The following is a 26,916-nucleotide window of genomic DNA, read 5'->3' on the forward strand; positions in this document are numbered from 1 at the left end:
GCCCCGCGAGCCCGGGGAGAGCCGTGTGGGCACCGCCGCCGAGTTTCGGAGGCGGGCGGGAGGGCGGGCGGGGAGGCCGGGGGACACCGCCAGGGCCCCGCCTCCCCTGTTTCCCGAGGCTGCGAGGGAGCAGAGGTGTGTTTTGCTTTCAGAAAAGACAGAGCCCTGCTCCCCCCTGGGCTGGGGTCTGGTCGGGGGACCCGCCCCCGGCGCCGGGATTGGCGGGGCGCGCCCAGCTGCTTGGGGCCGGGATCCCCGCGGGGCGATTGGCTCCGCCGGCGCGTCCTACCTGCGGGGAGGTGTGTCGCCGCCCCGCACTCTCCCGGCGCCCGGTCGCCCGGCTGCAGCCTGGGGGACAGAGAAAGTGCTGGCTGGGAGAACGGAGCGGACAACGGCGGTTCTGATGGGGGCTTGGAAAGCTTCTCTCTTCTCCCCCTTTCTCCTGCGGAGTCACAGTAGAGGGGTGAGGCTGATGTTCTTGCTGCTGACCCTGCATTTGGGGAACTGGTGAGTCAATGCGAGGGCTGAAAACTGTTCTTTGGTATCTACCCCCTTCCCTCTCGTTTCTCTCTCGTTCAAAACATTCTAAGTTAAGCGCTTTGCATCCCCCAGGTACATGTGCAATGTGTTACCATCATTTTCTTTTCTGGTTAGGTCTGCCCATGTTAGACCCAGGAAATGATCCTCTGGGTGAAGCATGGAGGTTAGTCCAGCTGTTTTTGACTTGCAACACGGCCCGAACTCGCAAAGGCTCAGGTGCTGGGAGGGGGAGGAAGAGTAGAAATGATTTTGCCACTAAATCTAGGGAATAAATGTCATTCATGAACTTTCCAATGATTCTGCATTTTAAAGAAATAGTCATTTTAGACACTAACAAGTTTCAAAGCATGGTATGTACGGTGCTTTTCTATATACTAATGTTTCTGTTTTCCTACCTCTCCCCCCTTTTTGCTATTCAGGAAAAAAACCACTAACACCGAAGTTTTACATCAAGGAAAATCATAAATATGGCTAAAAATCTATCAGGTTCATGTGTTATATTTATGTTAGAAATAACTATGTATATTTTATTAAGTCAGATTCCAATGATTTTTATTTTAATTGGCTTTCTGCACATAAATAAAAATTGTATAGTGATATAAAAGATGTCCTGGCTCTGTGTGTGTGTGTGAGTGTGTGTGTGTGTGTGGGGGGGGAACCTCCAATTTAATAGGTTTGCTTGGGTTGTAATACCTTTCAATAAAACTTTTAAATCATTCTGGAAAAAATTAAATTGCTCAGGTATTGCATCTTGCTATAGGAGTAGTTAATGAACAAAGTTAAAATACATTGGTTAGGACATAGACCCTATAAAGGTCCTGGACATGCTACTCATATCATGTGACTGTGTTTTATATAAATGTACATTTAACATTATATTATTGCAAGATGTGATCCTGCCTAGAGCTCAGGAGTAAAAGGCAGTTGCTAGGCAGTGAAAACATGCCTTTATAACTACTTGCATCATTGTTAAAATTAATTATGATGATGATTAACTTTAGTGTATATCAAGAGTGAATATTTTTGTCGATACCAGCAGGTAGAACAACTATATTTTCTCTCTGAAAATAGAGAATGGATTGAAGTGTGCTAAGTAATCTAGGCATGTCAGAAAATGTTGACACTCAATGCTTTTTTAAGTATGATAGTTTTAGTTTAGTTTACCCTTTTTCTTTAGAAACTTAAATATTCTGCATGGACACAAACACACTAGTTGATCAGTTATTCCTTATATATAAGTTGTCTCATAGTGGCTTATTTCTTTGAATATATTATGGAAAAATATAGAAGAGATTTTGATAAAATATATATTGGTGCTCTTAGGCATCTTTATAATATTACAAATGAATCTGTGTTCTCATAAATAAAAGCAGATTTAGCCAGTGTTTCCTGAAATAACAACCTGTATGCTCCTTTATCATTCATTATAAGTGAAAATTCCCTTTGCAACCTAAAAGACAAACTGCTTACTAAAGGGCATAAAGAGATATTTTGTTTTAAACAGTATCTTTTGTTCTTCATAATACTTACATCATGATCATCATAATTGCTCAGGAATTCTCTTCAAGCTGCTCAGAATTTTAAAGTTGTGTGTTGTCAAAAAATTGTGTATTGGATTGGACAGGTGGGTTCTAGCAGCCTGGGGACATGATTTTATGTGTCAAGAGTCCTTAACCTCTGAAGAGTTTCTTCATCCAGGAAATGAAGGGCAGTAGTAGATCATTTATGACTGTTTCAACTTTTCACATGCAGTAGGTCCAAGATTTGGAACTGAAACATAAAGCAACTCAATAGTTGTTTCACTGGTTTTCTTAGTACTTTCTTTTCGAGAGGGAAGTTTGAATTGGTACTTCCATGTGCTTTTTACACCATATGTATGAGTGAGTGAGACAGAGGTGTTACGCAGTTCAAACAGATACATAATTCAGTTTATCCTAGCACTATGGATAATCTGGATCATTGTAGCCAGAGGGTGAATATTTAAAAAATAAAGCTATATTTTGCTGTTATAATGAACTCTGAGGGCCTGGATTGTGAGATTTTTTGTCTACTTTTTTACAATAGTTACAGTGTGGTGAATTTTCCTCTTCGTAATATTGAGTTGGAGATAATTGATGTCAACATATATTGACCATTTTTATTTATATTTTCCCTCCCTTTCTTCTTCTTTAGAGGAACCTTTTCAAAACTAACCATAGACTGTTCTGTTTATAAGAATTTTGGCATCTTATGCAGATTTCTAATATAAATCATCGAAGTCATCTATTTTGAGATTTACCAAATGGAGGCTATCATTTCTTATATCTCAGCAGAGACAAGAGCTTGTTTCCTCATTAGTTTCTATCAAGAGCGCAAAGGAGAGACAGTATATTGATTTTTATGTTGCTGAACTATGAAAACCTGCCTCATTGTTGCAACTGAAGCCACAGTCATGGCTCCAGTGTTTCATTCTCCACAGCGCTCTATGGAATTGTAACAAGTTGCTTCAAATCTCTTAAGTTTGATTTCACTTATTTGTAATGGAAAAGAATCTCATTATAATCAGGTGTTTAAAAAGAGTTGAAGAGTGTTTTGATATTTCAGCTGTTCTAAAAAGTAATTTATGATAAGCTTTGACTAAGAAGTTATAATTTGAGAGAGCTCAAGAAAAATAACTTGTTTTGATTTTGTAAAACAATTTTATGAATCAATAATATACAATTTAGCATTCAGTTGCCCAAATAAAAATATTCAAATACAGTTGCTTTATAAAGCATGTAATTTCAGTATTTTATTTTGTGAATGAATTACTTTTTTTTAGCCACCTAGATTTTTGCTTAATTTTCTGGTACCCATGATTACCATGCAAACTTGAGGGCAAAAATAACTAAGTATGATGGTCTATGATAATTACATTTTCTAAAGACCGAGAGAAAAGGATTTTGAAGCTGAAATTCAAGTGCTATAATAGATAAATCCTCTGTGTATAGAGTCTTTTTAGGTATTCCCTTATTTCATTACATATTCTTAGACACACTTTTGACTAAGCAATGAAAGGAAACATTTGACCTTTCATTCAAACATTAAGTAGACTAATTTAATATTGTATATTTATATATACAGGTGGTTTAAATTTGTCTAAAAATATAATAGTGAAGGTGAAGTCCCTAAGGGGAAGATAAATAACAGGGTGGAAAACTGAAAAAAAATGACCAAAGATATTATCTAAATATGATAAATCACTGCCATGGGCTAAGGCGGAGATGTGGGCATAAATTGAATGTATTGGCTCAGGAGAAACATTCACATATGTGCATGGTACCAGCAGAGAACCCTAGACTTTCCAATCAGATGTAAATTCTGGTTTCAGCTCTGCCATTTCCCACCAGGGTGATTTCAGGCAAATCTTTGAGGCAGAGAGTCCTCATCTGTAAAAAAATAAAAGTGACATCTACCTTTCCAGATTGTTTCAAGATCAAGATAAAACATGTGTGGAAAGAATATAGCACTTAAAATGAAGACATAATAGCAGAAACTCTGTGGAATCACATTGATTCTAGTACTATTTATCCTAGTTACAGTGATTTTAAGTACAATAAAGTGAAGTCCTTGGATTCTTGTGCATTGATATCTTTTGGACTTGAGATAGATCATTCATTTTTTACAACAAACATTTATTAAATGCCTGAAGCATGCTAGGTTTACATTGGTGAATGGACTAGACATGAGCTCTGTATGTATATGGAGCTTATACTCACGGCAAAAACCTAGATTTGTGGTATTAATCAAAAGAAAACATCTTGTAGTCAAAATAAAAATATGTGCCTTTAAAACTTCAAAGATAAACAGAAAAGTCTCAACTTTTAAGGATGGGACAGATCACAATTAAGAAAAGATAATTAGAGAGTCATGAGATTTCTTGCAGCAATAACAGAGGACTATGAGGGAATTGTCTCCAAAATTCTGAAGACAAATGTTCAACCTAGAAGGTTATACTTAGCAAAGTTACACATCAAATATGAAGGAAGAACAAAGCCTAGATACTGTTGTTATTCTTCCCATTTTACAGATGGGAAAACTGGGGCACAGCAATTTTTAGCAATTTCCGAAAGATCATCTTGCTGATAAGTGCTGAATTCAAGACTCAAATCCATGTATTCTATGCCCAGAGTATGTGGTCCAAACCACCACACTTCTCAGGTTACAAATGCTGTATAAGTCAAACAAAAAAACCTGACTGTGGATGAAGGAAACAAAGAGGAAGGGAGAGAAGGCAGAAGGGAATGGGAAGGTAGGATAGTGCAACTGGTAGAAGCACAGTAAGGATACTGGGTGCTTATCACATAATCTGAAATCTTATGTGTACCTATCATATAATCTGAGATTTTATGTACAGCACTAGATTGATTATTAGGGTAAAAACTAACAAACTGGAGTAACTGACCTATACAAAATCATAAGATGAAGGGTTAAACGCAAGAATTTTGGAATTTAGGTAAGTTTCGTTGCAGAATCTGATGGCTGCTTGTGTTTAAGGATGCTCTGTGAAATCACAGTTGAATTTCTTTCATCTCTGTGGAAGAGACGAACCATCACCAAGTAGTGAAAACTATGTGAAGGGATTTTTCTTTTAAATCAAATGCTCTGTAACAAAATCAAGGCTTATTCAAGCAAAAACTTGATAGAGCTCTTGTACTCTGTGGGAGGCAAATGACAATATATGGTACTTTTCTACTTTTGAATATTTCAGAACCTAATTCTATCAGTACTCAAATAGTTTAACCAACTGGAGCCTCATGTTTCAGGTAATACTCTTAAGCTGTTCGTTCGCTCAGTAAATATTTATTGAGCATCAGCATTCGTTTAGTGCCTACTATGTGTTAAGTAGAGTCCTGGGACCTTGAACCTAATCCTGGGCCTTATAGTGTTTGTGCAAAGTATATAGAACATATATAGGATCGTATATATGCTAGATGCATGGGACAAAGAGGGCAGGGTCCCTGCTCCGAGTTTATGTTGAGGCTTTTTTTTTTTGGCTTTTCATAAATTATCTTTATTAGTTTAGGAAGCTACCGGTTTGCTGAGAATTTTTATCATGAGTAACTTTTTTTTTAATTTTTAAAAATTTATCTTTATTGTTGAAGCTTTACAGATGTTCCTCCCCCCCATTGGCCCCCTCCTCCCCTCCCACCCCATCTCCAGGCCTTCACTGCACTATGTGTCCATAGGAGACTTGTTTATTAATATAAATAAGTAAAGACAATAAAATGCTATAAACTCTACTCAGAATTCTAGATGAGCTATAGGAGAGACATGAAGGAGGCTGGCGATTGCAACACTGGGGAAAGTTTGAATATTCTTAGCTTTTATGGGGACAGGCGCTGTCAGTGTTACTGAAGAACAGCGATAGAAAGATTACATTGTTATCACCTGGCCAAAGGCATGGCCTCAAAACTCAAAACTTGGTAGGCCTTTTGAAAACAATACCTGTATCTTCTAGGAGATCCTTTACTTTGGTCATCTAACATGTGACAATAAAATGGTAAGATCCTATTAAGGCCATAGAATTTGGTTTAATGGTGACCTTCTGAACTGCAGGAATCCTTTCCTAGCAGATACAATGTATTTAAAGGTTTAACATTTCTCTTTATTTTTAGACCAATATATTAAGTAAAAATATACCAGTAACACAGTAGTAGAGACTGTGCTGAGCAGTAGGGATATAGAAGTGAGGTTTACATGGACCCTGCTTTCCAATCTGTAGCTGGATGAGCAAATCAGAAAGTCTATGATCAGAATATAATGGGTGTTAAAAAAATTCAACAGAGTAATTCTGAAGATCTAATTGGCTATATTAATCAAGTTAGCAATTGGGCAGTATCCCATCTAGTAACTACAAAGATACTCTGAGGGACTGTACAAAACTGAAGAATTTTATAGACACAAGGGTGGGGCTAGGGAGCCATTCACCCAAGAAAAGAGAGGATTATTTTTAGACTAGGACATCTGTTTTTGAGGGGAGTGGGGAACACAAGGGTTTTTCTCTTTGTTTTTCTGTAACAGAGTGCAGCAGGCATTTATTGAGCCTTTTGCACAGTTTGCACTATATATAAATAGTATATATACAAATAGTCATTAGGAAAAATAACAAGAGCAGTAAAGGTGATTGTCCTCCAGATCAATAAGTTAATCGTTTATGCCTGTGATTTCCTGCATTTTGGATGAAAGGTTCTCTGTTGAGGTCCTCTGAGTCTGAACTTTTGATATTATTTGAAGGGATTTTATCATTCAGATTGCCTCTTCTTTCTGTGTGCGATGGTAAGGGCTCACTTGACAAAAAAAGTGAGGCTTTTGGTAAAAGCCCCGTGGGTTTTACCAAAAAATCCAGACTGGATGCTTAAGATTATACTTCAGGGAACAGTTGAAACAGCAATAGTCCAGCGATTATATCTAGGTTTAGTAAAATGGGCTTTAGCACAAGTGACACCATTTGGGGCCTATGGTTTTCTCTTTAATGTGGGTTTAGTATAAGTATTTTAACGGCGTGATTTGGTTCTCCAAATAGCTTCAAGCCTGCTAGAATCGAGAGCTCTGGCCAAAGAGTTAAATCTTCGGGCACGTTTCTAAAACCATCACTTATGGTTGCACAATGTGTGAACTGTTTAAATGCAAGGACATCATTCACCTCTCAGTCACCCTAGATGTGTATAATTATCAGAATAATTTTTCAACACAGGTAGTCGAGTGTCTTGAGTAAGAATTACCTGTTCCACAAAATAGCCATATTGACTAGCACAAAGCAGTTCTTTCGCTGGGTTACATTTGTGCTACCCAGACATGTTTTCTGCAAACGAACTTGCTCTGTGCAGGTGGCTTATGAATGTGCATTTGTTTCTGCCATTTCCTCAGTTACAATTCTTTTTGAAAAACCTTCAAGTTGTCATAACTAGAATTAATTAGAAAGAGTGTTTTGTTGTTTTTGTTCTACTCATTTGCATTCTCTCCGTTCTGAAGTGAATAATTGGGCAGGATCCTTATGTCAATGAAAACATTTCATCTCTTATTTTATGATCCCAAGGTTTAGCAAAAAGGGTATAACTTTCCACATTTAGAGGATCTAAGTCACATTTTATTCTATCATTTAATTTTAAGATCTTTTAATGTTTTATAATGTAACAAGTCTCAATATTATGCCTCCACTTTGTGAAATTTTTAGCAGCCTTGTAGAATTTATCTGATTTAGAAGAACATCAAAAGCTTAGAGAATGTGAATGTCATGAAGAGTTGCATTGTTTCTAAGTCCAATTTATGTTTTGTCAATTTCTATGGGTATAAATTGGAACAGTGGTGAATTTGATGTTCATTTTAATATACTTTCAATCTAGTTGTCATTTTCTTTAAAAGGCTGTAATGAAAATTATGGTTTCTGTAACTTCCTCCAAAAAATACAAGAAAATGGTCCCAAATGAACATTTATAATCTCTGGATATTCACCAGCCCCCTGAAAATTATTCTTTGGACTCGTGGTTTCTAATTTCTAAACTTTTTTTAAAGAACAGCGTGGGCCTGCCTAACAAAGTAAACAAAAACAATACTCTTAAAATTGGCAAAACACATTGTTTTATTACTAGTATTTGCTGTGATATTTGAGATCAATCACTAAACTACAGAAATTCCATATCTGTGACCAAAGGTGTTACAAAAAATACCTCTGCTTTATTATATAATTTTTTGTTTCTATTCTTTTTCTAAAAACATGACACTAAAATAATTTATTTTTTAAAATATCTATTTTATTATCAATCTTCCCCTTTTCTCATTAACTAATAGAATTGTACATTCTTTTATCTAATATAACTAAGATCAAACTAAGTTCCAATGGACTTAGGATTTGTATAGACCCCTTTTTTGAAACTGACAAGGAAGCACTCTGTGCCAAAGGCAATTTTCTAATTTTAATGTCATTTGAAGGGTTCTATGTATTCTACATACCAAGGAGACTCCATGAAATTCACAATGGAAGAAGATGCCACTTTTTATTTTTTGTCCTGAATCAATGTTCTGCGTCACAAACTGTGGAATCATTAATGTATAATCTAATTACTGTTTTTTCTGTGGACATAAAATATTTTAAATTCTAATTTTTTTACCACAAATATTTTAGACTTTATTTTGTTTTGTTTTATTAAACAGATAATTTAAATATTTTCTAAGTGACCTACAGGGGTGGGCAAAAGTGGGTTTACAGTTGTAATACAAATAAATAATATACTAATTAATAAATAATAAAACAAGAATAAACCCTGTGTTACACATACAACGGCAAACCTACTTTTGTCCATCCCTGTATATTAATTTCCATATATATATGTGTGTATGTGTCTGTATCTATACAGACACACACACACATATATATAATGTTTTTGTTAAAATACATGAAAAAACCTCAAACTGTTTTCCCTAATGCCATAGTGTTTTTTGATCCTGTAACATAAATAATAAGGTCCTTTATTTTATTCCACTCATCATAATTCCTTAGTAATTTGAACACTATAATTCCAAATGTTTAGACAGGCATGTGTATACACATTTGTGTATGAATTTTTTATGTAAATAAGATCTTACCCTTGTTTTTGTCACATACCTGATATTAGAGGTAGCTTTCTAGATTAGTATACTTAGTTGTACTTCTTTAATAATAATGTGGTATTCTATATTATAGAAGAATCATAATTTATTAGCTTATTTCATAATAGATTCTATTTTATTTTATCACACATTTAAAAAAATATATGTTTTTATTGATTTTAGAGAGAGAAGGGGGAGGGATAGAGAGAAAGAAACATTGATTAGAGAGAAACATCAGCTGGCTGCCTCCTGCACGCCCCCCACGAGGGATCCCACAGCCCGGGCCTGTGCCCTGACTGGAGTTGAGCTGGTGACCTCTTGGTTCATGGGCGGATGCTCAGCCACTGAGCCACACTGACCAGGCATATTTTATCACATTGTTTTTGTGTATATACATACATATGTACATCCCTTTAACTTCAATATTTCATTAATATTGCCAAATTACTTACCATAAAGCAATTCGGTTTTCTCTTAATGGTTACAAAAATGATATTTATCCATATTATCACCAGTCCTGGATGTAATGAATCTTTTAATGTTCTGCCAATGTGACGGCTAAAATTTGTCACATTTTTAACTTATATCCCCTTGATAACAATAAATGTTAGCATAATTTTATCAATTTATTGGTCTTTTTTCCCCCCTGAATATTGTATATCAATTATGTTCTATTTTTTTTGTCTATCCTCTCTCTCTAGTCTTTTTCTAAATTGTGTTATGTCATCCATAAGTTATTTTCTATTATTTTTTTTCCGTTCTTGGTTTGGTTACATGTTACCTAGAAAGACCTCCTTACCCCAAAGGTCAAAACATTTTTTTCAATATTTTCTTTAACAGTTTATACTTTATTTATTATATTTTGATTTTTAATAAAATCTGTAATTTTTTGTATAAATAGAACCTAATGTATGTTCTTCTAAATGGCTTACTGAGCATTTCAATACAATTTACTGAATAATTCATTTTTTCCAAACTGGCCAGTCGCTTTTATCACACAGTAGGTTTCTATTCACCAGGATCTTAATTTGAGTGCTAGACTTAGTTCTCACTGATTTCCGTATGTGTTACTACAATGTGGTATTGATTACAGGAACTTTATTTTGTTTTATTTGTATTCTTACAGAGCAAATTTTATCTAACAAAACTTTCAATAATTTCTTCTGAACCCTCATTTTGATTCTTCTACTTAACTATAATGATTTTAACCTAATACATGTGAACTATGGTATTCCGATTAAAATTTCATTAAATTTATAAACTAATTTGGGCATGCTATATTAACAATATTGTTTCATAGCAAAATCATGTCCCTTACCTTTATTTTTCTCTGTTCTTATGTTCTTCAATTCACTTGAATTCCTTTATGTAGGACTTTCTCTGTTACATTTTCTTTTAATTGTTTTCATTGTGAAAGAAATCAATTTTTTTGTTTATGATGAATCAGTAATAATATCAAAAAGCTACTGTGTTTTAAAAATTAATTTTCTATTAGGTAGGCTACAATACTTTAATTCTTTTATTAAGGCTGATAATGATAGTTTTTAGTTGTTTATTTTTTTCATTTTCTGTAATTTTACCTGTAAACACTGAGATGAGCTTTAATACTCTTTCCATTTATTTATTTATTCAGTGAATTTTTTTTATTGGACACCTGATATTTGTCAAGGACTGGACTAGGTGCTAATGATATAACATTGAAAGGCTTCAAGGAGTTTAGAGAGGGCCATAAATAAATAGTCAATTAAGGTGCAATGTCATCAACTTCCTGGTAGAGTTAAGCACTGAACAGAATGGAAATACGTGGCAGAGAACAGATTCTTAATTTTCTTGCTTGGTTCCCTTTTCCCTCCTAAATTTCAAGGCATTTCTCTCTCTTTGTGTTAAATGATGGGTCCCATATTCTTTTGTGTTAATAAAATAATCACTGAATTGAGTGGACTATTCTTTTACCACTTTAAAACTCTGAAATTTCAAATTGCTAACTGTAATGTATCACTTTTTCAGTTATTTTACTTCCTTACCAACTTTTATGAGTAATAAAAAAGATTCAGAATTAGAACCCTAGAAAGAAGTTTTTGTACAAAAGAATTTAGCAACTAAAATATAAAGGCAAAAAGATAACAAAATTTGTGGTTTTTTCTTAAATTTATTTTACTTTAATTTTCTTTGACTTCTAGATCTAAAATCAGTATTAATACCTACTCTCTAAAAGCTATGCTTACCAGAGAACTTATATACATAATCCATGGACACAGACAATAGTGTGGTGAAGGCCTGGGGGGTGAGCAGGTGCAGGGTGGAGGGGGAGTGAAGGGGGGGAAAAGGGGATACATGTAATACTTTGAACAATAAAGATAAATTAAAAAAAATATAAGCTAGTACTTAAAGGCTTTGACATTAGGGTATCTTCTACTCTGAAACATGAAAACAGGTGTATTTCTTTACTGCAACTTATCACTTGACTACCATGCTTATAGAAACTGATGTTTATAAATAAACACAATTTAACTTGTCACAGATGATGACTGGCTTTGGAGTTTCGTCTGCCTTTTATTAACAGATCAATGGAAGAGTCTTCCTTGGTGTGAGAACCAGGACATTCACACTCACCTTTATATGAACTATATTCAGGGTGACTAAATAATTTATCATTCAAATTATGTCACTGCCATTAAAAGAGGGTGCTATTAATAATTATTCCAGGAAAATAGCTGTAAACCAGGTCATCCTGTGTAAAACTTGATAAATGTTTACCCTATGTGTGAAAAATAGTTTGTAATCATTGATTGACTTGCTGTGGCTCTGTTGCAAACACAGCGCTCCTCCGGAGAACTGGCGACTGGGCTGTCAATCAGCTGTGTCCCCATGGCAGGAGAATCGAGTTGCAGATTTTCAGGGCTGCCACTATTGATTCTTGGCAGATTACAAAGCTCGGCTTCTCTCTATAAAAGGCCCTGTTTAATTATTTTTTATGATTAGAGATTTATTTCAGAGCACTATCTGGTGGAGTAGAGGGAAACCTAGGCATTAATGTCCAATTAAGTCATTTTTGTGTATTTATATTACAAAACTATACAGAAGATTATAGTACACTATTAATAGACATACATTTTACAATGTATTTTACCATACTAATTATTACAGCTTGTCCTGTGTTAATTGATGTTTTAATTTTTCTTTTTGGGGGGGTGTTTTAGATCACCACATATGGTTGTCCATATCGTGTGGACACTGCACGAGTGTACCCACCATTCACATTTTCAGTGCAGAGCCTCTATGGCCTTAATGACAGTTGTGGGGATGGCCTAGATTTATTTTGTTATTTTAATATTATATGTTATATTTCTTGTGACAAATTCTTAACCTTTGAGTGTTATTATATTAGTATAGTTCATATGATGAAAACACTAGTCTTACTGAATATAAAACATTTCTAGTGCCTTTTCCCCCTCTTACTATTTTCCCCTAACAAAAGTTTAATAATCTTGAACTATTTTTTGAAATACACAACTTGGTGGACATTTTGTATCACCCTTTTTATTTTTGGAATTATTTAGTGTTGATAAAGCAGATGATGAAGATGATGAGGACTTAACAGTGAACAAAACTTGGGTCTTGGCACCAAAGATTCATGAAGGAGACATAACACAAATTCTCAACTCATTGCTCCAAGGCTATGACAATAAACTTCGCCCAGATATAGGAGGTAAGTTGCAGTTCTCTTTCTGAGTCTCGGGGGATTATGAAAACCATATTTACTGATGTCATTTTAATTATAGATCACATGTTCCTTGAATGTCTGATGCAGGCCAGACTGCTGGGTTTGACAGTTATTAACCAGAAAGGCAGTAGTTTGGGAGGTTCGGTCTGATGTGAGAATAAAGGCATGTAAGCACTTCTGATCTAATTATTTTACAACTGCTACAGTGAAAAGTACAATAGCAAAGTTTAATGAAACTATCTGAGAAGCTGAAAAATACTGCATTAAAGAGAATATTTGAAAAGTAGGAATTCAAACTTTGTAACAATGTCACAATGTTTTAATTAATGTAGAATTATAAGCCTTGATATTATATTTAGTATAAGTAATCCTGCTTTATTCTTTGTTAAGATTGTTTTCCTCCTCCGTTCTTTGAATTTATGTGTAAGTTTTATAACATAATTAACTTCTGAGTCCCCCCCCCCCCATGAATCTTTAAAACACACAAAAATAGCTTGGCCTGCAAGGCTTAGCAATTGAATGTCGACCTAGGATCCAGGAGATCGCGGTTTGATTCCCGGTCAGGGCTTACCTTATTGAATTTTTATCATATCAAATTCATGAACATCGTATATTGCTCAATGTTTACATTTGTTTTTTATTAATGTTTCCTGTGAAGAAGTGTTAAATGCATTTTACGAGATTTAATTCTGTATATTTGGAGCTCTAATGTATGTGCAAATATATTTTAAAAAATATTTTCTAATTTTTTATTAGCAGTATATAGACATAAAATAGGTATTCTATTCTATGTTCTTTCACATGTCCCCACCATATTCTTAGTATATCCTTTCTTTCTAGCACATGAGACAGTCCACGCTCATCTTGCTTGAACAGTGGAATTGACCGTTTCTGCAAGGAGCCCTGGTTCCTTTCTCGTAGAATGCCACTTAGAAACCACGACCTGGGCAGTAGGGGCGCACGTTAATGTTGAGTAGCATGGCTTCATGAGCTCAGCGGGCAAATGGAAATCTATGTTGCACACACACATGCACTGACAGCTATAATTCTATATCTGTCCCTTTGTACGTGTATTACAAACTATGAATTGTTACTGAGTGCTCTGATTCCAATCTAAACACCACAAGCTTCAGTCTTTCTCTGTATTTTTAACTCCTTTTTGCAACAATAAGACACCTCTCATTTATCTGTAGTATGTTTTCTTATTTGTTCAATTCCAGTAAACACATAGTTTTAGAATTTTAACACATCTATGAAAACAAACTAACTAGAATAAAATAGGTACGAACAATCATATTTTATTTAGCTTTACAGTCTGCAATCAAGGTACTGAGCCCCGAAGTTACTTAGACTGTTGTAGTGCTTTTCAGCCCTACTTTCTTCAGTGCGGTTGTTACTCATTTTCAACACAGTTTGGTTCAAATGCTACTGGTTATATTCTACTTAGAGTGGAATTCATCCATGTTTACTTTTAGTACTTGTATGGTTTTCATTTTTTAAAATATATCTTTATTGTTGAAAGCATTACAGATGGCTCCCCGTTTCCCCCTTGCCCCCTTCTGCCCCCCATCCATTTGGTTTTATTGTATGGAACGATGTATGAATCAAACTTGATCTTTTCTAAATGGATTTTCTGTTGACTCCACATTATTTATTTTAAAAAATCTTTTCTTTTATTTTGGCAAACTTTTATTATTTATTTATTTATGTATTAAAACCATCAATCTTTGCCTTTATTATTTGAAATATCAACTTTATCATATATTACATTTTCACATGTAATTTGGTTATATGTGATCTTTCTGTTTCATTCTCTCATCTGTTTTTCTATTTATTTGCCACTACACTAGATTAATAATAGAGATTCAACAGTATATTGAAACTAAAATATTTAGTATTAATGTCTTATGAAACCAATCCCATCTCATACTTTCATATTTTGTTTTCATTTTCAGCTTTTCTGGCTATTCTTGTATTTTAAAAAAATATATGATCTTTAAGTATCAAAATGTTTAACTCCAATAAATAAAAAAACTTGATATTTTTATTGGGGATTGTGTTAAATTTATAAATTAAGAGAACTAAGATTTTAATAACATTGAGTTATCCAATATAGAAATATGGGCTGACTTTCCAGTTCTCCATGTTTATTTTGTGCCTATGGGGAATATTTTAAAGATTTACTCAAATACTTTTTTCACATTTCTTAAATCAACTCCTACTTTTTTTTTTTTCTTCCTGCTGTAAATGGTACTTTTTAACCATAATGTCCTCTTAACTGGTTATTGTTTTTGTATATCAATGTTATTGATATTTAAATGCTCATTTTACATCCTGCTACCTTTTTGCTAACTTACTGATTTTTTTTATTGTTAATTTAAGCACTGAATATTGGAGTTTTCAGGACATGCTATTATGTCATATGCAAAAAAAAAGATTTTATTTTTCTTTGCTAATTCATGTGCAACTCATTGATGTCTTTTATCTAATGGCATTCAGTAATATGTATAAATAATAGTGGTGATAGTGGGTAAGTTTGTCTTGTTCTAGATTTTAGTGGAAATGACTCTAGCGTTTCTTCATTTGTATATTCACATTAAAAGTTATCCCTCAATTTTCTTGACTTTATTTTTAAATCAGGAACTTATATTGAAATTTGTCACAGTCTTTTTCAGAATTTCTGAAAATAATTATGGGTTTTTTCCTCCTTAGAACTATTAATATGGTGTATAATATGAACTGAAACAATTTACACACACACACATACACACTTTGAATAATTATTAGCTCCAATGGGTTAAATCTGAAAAGAAAAAAACATCAGTTGAGCTATCAGCTATTAAAGTGTGTATACATTTTGGGGGACAGCATGTATATATGTCTTATAACTGAGGGATAATTTTGATATCAGAAAACCAGGATGGATCACTCATATCTACAACTTTCTACACTGTAAATGTGAAAAGTATGTCCTACATATAAAAATGTCCTCAGGAATCATTGACTTCTTGGCATAGAAGTATTTGGTCCTTAGTATTGTGAAAAAAAGAACAGTCAGTCAGTGTTTGTTGATTTATCAAATGAACTGAAAATATCTAATTAAGTAAGACTGGTATGTTGCACTAAATTGCATATAAGTGGTAATAAATATACTTAGGAGTGAAACTAATAAACCTATTGCCTAGTTATTAATTGGCTTTCATAAAAACCATTCTGTAAATCTAGCTATAATTAGCTTAATCATATTATATTTATTGGCTAGAATTCATGCTAGTCAAAATAAATGGCAAGTGGTTAAAGCAATGCATCTCAGAAGTCATTAGCCTAAGTTAAATTTTAAAACCTTCTATAAATCATGTGACTTACTTTTATTTAAGAAATCTAATTGTTGGATAGAAAATTAAATTACATTGTCATATATAGGTCTAAAAATCTATAGTTTTTGTATTAAAACTATTTATAACAAATCATTCCTTTTTCTAGCTAAGAAATATGAACACCATATAATAAACTCTTTGCTCGAAGAAAAACAAACTATTTAAATGTTATGTATTTCTAAATGTAGTGGGGTATTTTTTTTAATTACAGAGGGTATGACTAAGTACTGTTATAAAACTGAACAGGCCCTGGTTTTCGAAATGCTTCAGGTTTTCCACTGAAGCTTGCTAGCGGGGAGCTCTGCCAGCCTGGAAGGTACGAATGCAGGGACTTAGGCTGAACTGAGCCACAAACCAGCAGGCCCGCCTCCCCCTGTTACTACTTAAATACCCAGGTGGGCGTTAGGGGGGAGGTGGGTCCTGCCAGGTGGGACACAGCGTCTGAACTGTCAGAGCGACAGACACCAGGCCAGGAAGGGAATCAGATAGAGTTTAGAAAGGAGAGCTGACTAAGTATTACTGAAAACATGCTACTTTAGAAACTTTTACACTACAAGTTGTTTTTACTGCTTTATTTCATTTGCATTATCTCGTTCTAAAACTCTGTGAGATATTTCATATATGTGTGTATATATATTAAGTAGATTTTTTTCCCCCTGGAATTATTTTTTCCTTCTTGTCTACTTTGTGAAACTTTACACACATTCCTCAAGAAGCATTTGCTAAACCATCAAATAAACCATTTGTACCATATTTGGTGGGGGAAGGGTAATAAAAGAAACTGTGAAAATGTTTTTCATAGCAATTAAAAATTCTTATGAGTATAAATTATAATGATAATTATTATGGTAAATCTCATTATAGGAACCAAAAATACCTGACAAAGTTTGAAAGCACAAATCATAATTGAATATGGCATGACTGTAGGATATCCTTGAATCATATTATTTGACAAACATTTAAAATACCAACTTGTGCTACTCATTTTGATGGAATATAAAAATGCTGTGTATACCATTTAAAGACTTACTGGGAAAACACAAATTGTTTGTACAAAACACGAAGTTCATAGTGATGTCCATAACATATACTCTGTGAGAATTAAGTAAAAATCCACCTTAAACTGGGGCCAACTAGGAACAACCTATGGGAATATTGTTAACAAGGGAGGAACAGGGTAAGGAAAAATAATAGGCTCTAAAATCCATTCAAATTATAAAATTCTATGACCGTTGTAGACAAAATCATCTAGCAATCTTTACTGAATTAAATTTCTCAGTTTTAATAAATGATTTAGGTATGTTTAAAATAATTTTTATGTTATGCACTGCAATGTTTTCAGTTAAAAGTGTCCATTTTTTAGTTGCATAATCAATTTGTAAACTGAAAAGGTGTTTATGATTTTGTAACATTTTATGTTTTTTCATTTCCTAATGAGAGATGTTTTATTATTTAAATAGTAAATACTATTACTCATTTAGATTATTTTAAAACTAAGTTCTATCTAATGCAACTTATGGTCATATCTTTGACCATTTTTTGTTTGATGTTTTGCAGTGAGGCCCACAGTAATTGAAACTGATGTTTATGTCAACAGCATTGGACCAGTTGATCCCATAAATATGGTGAGTGATAAACATTAAAAACTAAAACAAGACAAAACAAACAAACAAAAAACTCTGGCATAGACTTCTCAAGTATATACCTCAATAATAGGACGAATATGTCAGTAATTTCTGATAGTTAATTCTGAATGAGTTGAGGACATGTCCCAATTACTATGTGCCAGGTACAAGGAACTGGAGCTAAAATATTCCCATATCTAAGAATGAGTAGCTTTTATCAATCTGCTGTATTTGGTAGGAACTATGCTAGGGAATAAAAACTTATCATCTAATCCATCAAGAATGAACCCCTGAAGAAATCTGGAAGAAGATAACCAGAAGGGCTGAGGGAAAAGTAGTCAGAGAAGGAAAGGCAGAGGAAGGCTCATGCAGAAAATCACAGAGGAATGAACAGCCAGGTAGGATCAAGAGAACTTCCAGCCATTTGAAAACACTGGAACATAAATTCAAAGTAAGGAATTAAGACTGAAACAACATTTAAGTCTCTGGAAGCTTTTCATCAGGAGCATGGAATAGGCAGATTTATATTTTTAATAGATCATTCTTATAACAGTATAGAAGATGGATGTAAGGGGACACGCCAGGGAGAGAGGGACCAGTGGTGAAGGCCTGGGATGGGGGCAGGTGCCAGGGCCAATGGGGAAAAAAGGAGATCTATAACACTTTCAACAGTAAAGATAATTTTTTTTAAAAAGAGGTTGTTGCATTAGTCTGAACAATAGATCTTAAAGGCCTTAGCTAGTGCAGTAGCAATTGAGATGGAGAGGAAAATAGTACATTTAAGAAATATTAGATGAGTGAATTTTTCAGAATTTAGAGGTTCATTGGTTGTGCATAGGCTGACTCCAAGGTATAGAAATGAGAAGACTTTGCAGATAGTAGAGTTATTATTGAATAGGGAACATAGCCATGGGCCCCAAAGGCTAATAACACATTCGGGAAGAGTTGTCCAGCAATAATTAAGAGTTTAAGCCTGCTGGTCAGGAAAGAAATTAGGACTGGATATAGATGTAAATGGGGAAAGAAAGAGGAATAGGCAGCATATAATATAACTTAAAACCTCAATAATACATGAAATGATCCAAGAGAAGATGGAGATGAAGGACACAGATCTAAGGACCAGATGTTAAAATGAGGTCAATGTCTGTAAAACAGGTAGAAGAAAGTGAGGTGCAGAGAAGGGACATAGAAAGTCAGAAGGGGAGGAGAAGAACCTGCAGAAGATGATCTATAACGTGAGAAATTCAAGCACATGAATGTGAGGAACTAATAATCAATTGCCAATGTACCTGAGAATCCAATAAAATTCAAGGGAAGGTCATTTAGGATGAAAAGTGATCACATGTGTTATCTATGTTTTATCTTTATACATTGAATGGATAATGTTTTATTACTCCTTGGTGGACATAATTAACTCCCCTAATATAACAAATGGACATTATTAAAATTAGGTTTAATATGTTCTGTTCAAAACCCTAATAATCCCCTTTCTGCGAGTCAAATTTCTAGGGCCCATTCAGAGGTCTCAATAATGTGTCCTATTCATCGCCCTTGATTTTGTCGCCTGTGTTAGTCTCGCAGGATGCCAAAATGAAATATTACAGGCTGGGAGGCTCCGACAACAAGCATTTCTGTCTCCAGTTCTGAAAGACAGTAGCGCACATCACGGTTTTAGCGAGACTGGTTTCTTTTTAGGCCTTTCTCTCGACTGCAGGTGCCTGCCGTCTCGCTGGTCCTCACATGTAAGTGCCTACCTGGTGTCTCTGTGTTTCCAAAGTTTATCTTCTTATAAGGACACCAGTCAGATCTGATTAGGGCCTAGTCTAACAACCTTGTTTTAACTTAACCACCTCCTTGGAGAACCTTGTTCCAAATACTTTGCGTCCTGCAGTACTGGGGGCTAGGGCTCCAGGACGTGAATGTTGGGGGAATACAGTTGAGCCTATGACACCCTCTGAATATAATTCTCTAAGACTCTGCTGATTTTCTCCCTCACTTTATTTATTCATTGTCAGCAGTCAAATGGTTTCTTTATTAGAGGGATTTAGCCACTTTATATTTGAATAGTCATCATACCTAACAACTTTCCGATAGTATCACAGTTGGACTGTTTTTTCTTCCTCAATAGGATATTCACGATTGTCGTTACCTTTCACAGCTGCCTGCATTGACTCGTATTGGCAGCATTTGGGCCACCCCATAACTGACATCTTTGTCACCTTAAAGCAAATGAATAAAATTGGCTGTGGATAAGTTGAATTTGAGAGTCTGAAATTAGAAGCTAACTCTCAGGAAAAGCTAGCACCGGAGCAAGTATCTGTCAAGAATTAGCGAAATCTCTGAGATATAGAGAAAACAGTCTTAAAATAAAGAATAAAGAAATGAATATCATATCTTAAGGAATATGCACATTTAAGGACCTGTAAGATGAGGCTGATTTAGTAAATAAAACAGCAAAGTTGGCCAAAAAAAAAAATTATGATAAAACAGTGGCAAATAAACCAAGAAAAAAATAAAGTTTCAATGAGATTTTCAGTATTAGCACTGCTCAAATTGAATTCTTGTACAACCAGTTTATTTTTGTAAGACAAATCACTCTAAATACCTGTGTATATTATTTAACATTATGCAAATATAATATTTCATAAAGTAATACATTATTTAAATGTTAATTTTCTTTTTAGGAGAATCTTAAAATGTTCATTTTTTATTAAGCAATCCTTAGAGAAGATAAGCCTGTTTGAGCATATGGAAGTCTACATTTTCCTGAATTGTATATTTTTTGTTTTGGGCTTTTGTTTTAAATTTGAACGAATTCATTGAAGAAAAATATATGGTCATTAAAATGCTGGAAAACAGGATTCAAGGCTGTATTAATATTCCAGAGATACTTTGACAAGAATGGGTACCAAGAGGCTTTTATGATGATCATACTGTATAAAAGTTTCATGGTACTGAAGATCATTTTCACGGGGACACAAATTACACTCTTATAACCTTGAACAGTGATAGTTTTTAAAAAGTGAATAAAATGAAATTATGATTAAAACTGGTGACTCTAAAGTACATGCAGAAAAAATTATAATATTTGATAGTGTTTATTAAAAGTATTGTGATACTAGGGATTAATAAGGAGCAGTTTACATAGGAGACTGTTTTAACTAAACAATACAGAAAAATTAGAATTCAGTTTTCATAAAATGAACAAAATTGTTTTGAATGTGAGAGCAATCAAGCAGGCAGAGGAGGGTAATTAAGCAACGAGAGGGCAGGTCTTTCACCTGGAATGGCGAGTATCACACACACGTGTGTGTCCGGGCGGGGTGTTGTGTAGTTTAATAATCTGTTTGAATATGGTGAGAGCTGACTTTTAAGTCTTTTTGCTTTATCTTGTTTCATCAGACTCATTTTCAGTAATAAACTCCCCAGACATATAACATATAAGCATTCAAATATTCTAAATATCCTGGAGAAGCTGGTGCTCACAGAATTTGTTCTCCATGCATTTCCTTCCCTTCAAGGAGCACATTTCTTCAGCATGACTTGGGCAACTGGCCCTAACGCTCACTATTTCTCTCTCTCTCTGTCTCTTCTTTTTCTCTGCTTGTACCTCTCCTTCCTTCCTTCTTTTTTTTTGTTATTGCTACTTCTAGACTTAAGAAAATACAGCCTGAAGCATAGCTTCTACATATCAAAGAACTCCTATTTATTCCTTTTACTGTATTAACAGGAAACAGTCACTCCTTTCCAGGTACATTAAGTTGAGAAATTGTGAAACAGCAAAAGCATAAGAACAAAAATTTTCCCCCTTATCTGGATAATTGACCTGCACATGCTAATAGAGGGGAAGGGGAGTATAGCCTTCCTGGATGTGGTGAATTAAAGTAATTGAAGAAATGAATTTATATTTAACAGTTTTAACTTTGTTTTTTTGGTTTGTACAATAATTTAAAGCTTATTACCATAGTTTTAATTTCTTTACTTTTCTATATTGTGTTAATATTTTATTTTTTGGCATTAAATACTCAAATCTACTTCTTTTCACAGGCTGTATTTTAAAACAATGTAAAATATAGATACATTTTGATTCAACACTAAGAGAAATAAAGTAAGAAATTATAAATGAATAAGTATTGTTTTCAGTTCTATGCCTCTTTGACTCAGTATGCTCATTTACCCATATATGTGGCATTAAAGATCTTAGAATTTGAAAATTAAATTAACCTCTGATTTTCAAAAAAATATAAAAAATTTTTTTTTGATATAAATAAATATATTTCTATTTTATTTCATGGTTTTGTCTGTCTTACATGTATTTACTACCTATATTATAACAGGTGGTTTATGGTCCTTTAAAAATATATTGCTTCCTTCCTTCAGAGAAGCTCAAACCTAATGGAGAGAATAGCTAAAAAATAAAATGCCAGCAATAGAGAAGGGCAAGGCCAAGAAAAACGCTGTGTATGAGCCCGTATGTATTTTAAGTTGCAGATGATGACTCTATGCTGTTTTTTTATGAAAACAAAGTTTATGTCCTTATTATAAAATAAATTCATGTCCAATATGGGGAAGTTAGAATTTTGATTTAAGCAAGAGAAAGAAAATTTAAATATACTAGATTAACATTATCTATTGTTTACCATTGTTACTATCATTGAAATAGCTCTATGTATATAGTTTTACTGAATACCATATTATTATACATATTGATTTATAATATTGTGTCTTTTCAATCATTATATCACAACCATTATTCAATTACTTTTTAAAAATATCATTAAATGCTACATAATATTAGGAGATACATTTGTACCATATATATTTAATAATCCATTTAACATTTGCAATGTTTCCAATTTGTTGTGATTAAGAGTAATGTTATCAAAATCCTTTTTTTGTCACTCATAATTATTTCCTCAGGATATGGGCACATCCACCTTTGAGACCTCTGATACCTCTTAGTCAGATTTTGGAGGTGTCTATTTTGAATTATTTTCAAGATAGAGAGTCCCAGGTTAGTTACAATTTGAGTCCCTGGTGGATTAGCAGACATAGAATGCTGTAGAACGGGCCTGTACTGCTTGGTAGCTCTGGCCTCGGGCTTGGCTTGAGAAAGAAACTTGGGCAGGATGAGGGCCTGGATAGTTTGTTTCAACTCGTAACTTTCGTAAGGACTGGTTTGGGCCCTGCTTTCTACCTAGCTGCTCCAAGTCACTGTTTCATTTGTTGCAGTTGATTCAAACATACTTTATTATTCCTCAATTTTTACCTTTTTATTTAAAACTGAATTATTTGGTTTCCTTGGTACCTACCAAGGGCTTTCATTGCTAAACTCAAAGTTACTAGGCAACCACTTTATTTCTTAATATAAAATTTATTTATAAGAGGAGAGTGACATGTGTTAGTACTTTGCTAATAATGTAGAAACACAGAAAAACAACTAAAAAAAAGTTTAGCACACTTGGTGGTATTTAGCATTAAGTAAGATAACTTCAGGGGGTTAATATCTTGTCATTTTATAAGGTTACATTCTAGAATTGTGTAGAGGCACCTATACATTAGTTGAATGTTAAAAGCCAAATGTCTTTTAAATGTGCGCGCACACACACACACACACACGCACACACACATGGTCTCACAATAGTGTTTAATATACAGAGCTTGTATTTAGAGATGGCGGCCTACATTGGTCAGTTTGGAGAGTAATGGAAAATCATCTCATCTATAGAGATTAACTCCAAAATGTGTTTAATTGCTCTAAATTCTGCATTTAGGTATCTATTATTTTGTATAGTATGGATCTTTATCTCTTTCTTTCTTTAACTTTTTTTTAGTCAAAAGCCTAGTGAATATTGGATAGAAATACCTCAACAAAGGAATAAATCTTGAGTCAAAATTTTAAAACTTTTAGAATTCAAACTATATGTAGAAAAAAAATGCATGTTTTTTAAATTTTATTTAAAAGAAAAGTCCAAATTCTCAAGCATCATTCTAGAAGATTCTGATTCAATGATTTGTGATGAGGGCCTGAAATCAGAATTTTGAAAATGCTCTTCAGGGACTTCAGTCAACCAGGCTTGGCAGCCATAGGCTTAAGCCATTTTCAACGATCAATTTATCAGGAATTAGGTGGAACTAATGACACCTAGGAATCAAGAACGTTTTATAAGAAAATGTCACGTTTCCATCTTAGCCTTTATTCTTGTTTATGTTTAGAACATTTTTTAAGAAGTTAATTCCTATGTTTTATGATCACTGATACTTAGAGTTGGAAAAGATCATAATAAAGACCCTGTCTAGTTCCCTCACTTTCCTAGTGAGACAAAGTGACTTGGTTAACATTATATTCTAGTGAGTCACAGAATTGGAACTGTGACATGATATCCCAACTCCAACCAACCAGTACTCTTTATATTACATCATAACTTCTCACTACAATGTACACTTGTAACGTATCAGTATTGATTTTGTTGATTATCTGAAAATTATTTAAAATTATGTATACAACTAAAAGTCAATGCCCTATTACTCAATATGTTATTTTTCTATGTTTTAGTTCAAAAGTTTCTAATAATGTATTATAGTTTAAGGTCTTAGATTGACAATGAACTTGAACTAACTTCAACTGTTCTGTAGTTTAATTAAAATATGAAAGAAAATTTGCTTAAATGTCTTGACTTTTAACATTTTGCCATCCTAGCAACACACTGACAATGTCAAACAATTATTATTTTCTGCTCTAAGGCAAGAATCTGTAAAGTGGTAATAAATAATTTAAAACATAGGACAGCAGATCTTTCTAAATATGTCATCTCCAAATATAGGGTTTTGTCTTGCTTAGAAGGGTTTCTCTTGACTATATGTCAGATTCATCCATTAGCTACTTTTCCTCCAGCCATTTCTGTTGCTGCCCCTTCGCTTGATGCATGTTGCAGTGAGTCTGGAGAACCATTCTTCTGCTTTCTGGATTGCCTTTGTTTCGCTTCAGCTTCCCCTATGGCAGATGCTGATCATCCCATGTGCACATCTGTTCCTCTTTTATAACATTTTATAATAACAGAGTGAAGGTAAAAATTATTTTGATGTCTCTACATTGGACAAGTTCCTAGAGTTTATTCAAGGAATTGTCCTGCCATGTGATATTTGGTATTAGTTGGGCATGATTTTGATGAAACTTTCCAAGACATACCTAACTGGGGGAGGTTACATTTACAAATTTATATATATTTATAGGACTTTATTGTTTAAAATTTCAGAATCTGAAGTAATGGATTTCTCATGGTAGACTGATTAAAAAAGATGTAGATATGCCCACGACTTTTCCCATCCTAACAATGGATATCTTAGAGGAAAGCAGTCCATATCTCTTACTCTCTTATGAATGGTACAGGGAATAGGCAATATTGTACGTTTAAGCCTATTTAATAATCTAAATGTAGGTAACATTTTAGAGTTACTTTATAAATAATAGTATGTTTTATTTGGAAAATTCTCCAGCTGAAAAATAGAATTCCAAATTTCATTACCTTTATGAAATGTCAAAGTTAAATCTGAGAATATCTTAACATGAAGATATCTGCATGGAAGTAAATGGTAATCTGTATTTTCTAGAGTGTATTTGACAGGACTAGTAATTATTTCCTCCCTTTTTTGTTCCTGTGCCTGGAATCTGAATTCACTGACAAATATGCATAAAAGACAAGCAAAAACAGAGATAAAATAAACAAACAAAAATAAACTTCTTAAAAAATCACTAATTAAAGTAGGGTTGCAGAATATGGCTAGGGTGTGAGACCCAAATTATCTTGCCAGCACTCCCATGTACCTAACTGAATCCAACTCTCAGTTTAGACTTTGAGATAGTTCGTTCAGATCAAGTTTGGAGTTCAGAAAATGAAAACAAACTGACAAACAAAAAACAAGAACTGACTGACAATTTGCAATATATTACATTTACTCAGTTGAGAAATATGGAACAAATTTAACTAACAGGTAGAGTGAGTAATTAATGGGACAAAATGAAAAGAGTATATACTTATGTAGGAGACATGAACTAGGTGAATATGTTACTTCCTACCACAGCAATTAATTTTAACTTGTCTAGCAAAGAAACACATTCATGAGTTTTGTTAAGTCTTTCTGAATCTATGAATGTTCATTCCTCCTGTTATAGCCTTGGAATGGTTTATTTTATATGTCAACTTGGCTAGGCTATAGTACACAGATATTCGTCAAACACAAGTCTAGATGTTGCTGTAAAGGCTTTTTTAAGATGTGATTAACATTTAAATCAGTAGATTTTAGGTATCAGATTATCCTTTATAAGGTAAGCGTACATCATCCAATCAGATGAAGGCTTTAAGAGAAAAGACTGAGGTCCCTTGAGGAAGACAGGATTTTTTTCTCCAGATGCCTTTAACTCAAGACTGAAACATCCCCTCTTCCCTGTTTTTTCAGCATGCCCTGAAAACTACACTTGTCCCTTTTCTGGACATGCCTACAGCCCTTAGATTTGATTTACTGCTAACCATTATTTGGCCCATCATAATATTTGGCCATGTGAATAGATAGTTTAGGGAGAGATGAATATCCAGGTGGGAAGACCAGATCGCAATCAACCAAATTTCACTATGAAATTATGCACCTACAATAATGACTTAGGCAGGTCTGCATTTTATGTGAAATTTCTTCCATTACTGGAAAGACATTAATATTGAATTAGCTAGTTAAGTGTGAGACACATTGCGTAATTGGAGATCTGACAGTGCAATAGGAAGACTACGCTACATAAACTTTCATCAATTACGGTTTGATTTAACGGTGTTAGAAAGCAAGTTGGCCCACTTCTTCCTCTTCCTTTACTAATGCTGTTTTTTCAGCTTTCAAGAAGGCAGAAGAAGCCTCATAATGTTCATTGGCTCTCACATGTTAAATGCACTGTTCCCTATCTCCAAATGTTTATCCTGGAAGCTATTGCACTTGTTCTGGGTAAATGGAAGTTTCTTTTCATGTTTCTTTGGCTTCTTTATTATGCATTTTGTTA

General features: G+C 34.0%; 1 protein-coding gene across 2 annotated transcripts in view; it reads left to right on the top strand.

Annotated features, from left to right (window-relative positions):
* The first annotated feature begins 388 nt into the window (after positions 1-388).
* The window catches only part of GABRG1 (gamma-aminobutyric acid type A receptor subunit gamma1), a 45,408-nt gene continuing 18,880 nt past the window's right edge, over positions 389-26,916 (top strand). For both annotated transcript variants that reach the window (XM_016206870.2, XM_016206875.2), the window contains exons 1-3: positions 389-507; positions 12,708-12,856; positions 17,806-17,873. In XM_016206870.2, coding sequence (XP_016062356.1) covers positions 404-507; positions 12,708-12,856; positions 17,806-17,873 — 321 coding nt within the window. In that variant the 5' untranslated portion in view covers positions 389-403. The remainder of the gene's footprint in view (positions 508-12,707; positions 12,857-17,805; positions 17,874-26,916) is intronic.

This window comes from Miniopterus natalensis, chromosome 1, assembly GCF_054644295.1.
Source record: "Miniopterus natalensis isolate mMinNat1 chromosome 1, mMinNat1.hap1, whole genome shotgun sequence".
NCBI classification, from domain to species: Eukaryota; Metazoa; Chordata; class Mammalia; order Chiroptera; family Miniopteridae; genus Miniopterus; species Miniopterus natalensis.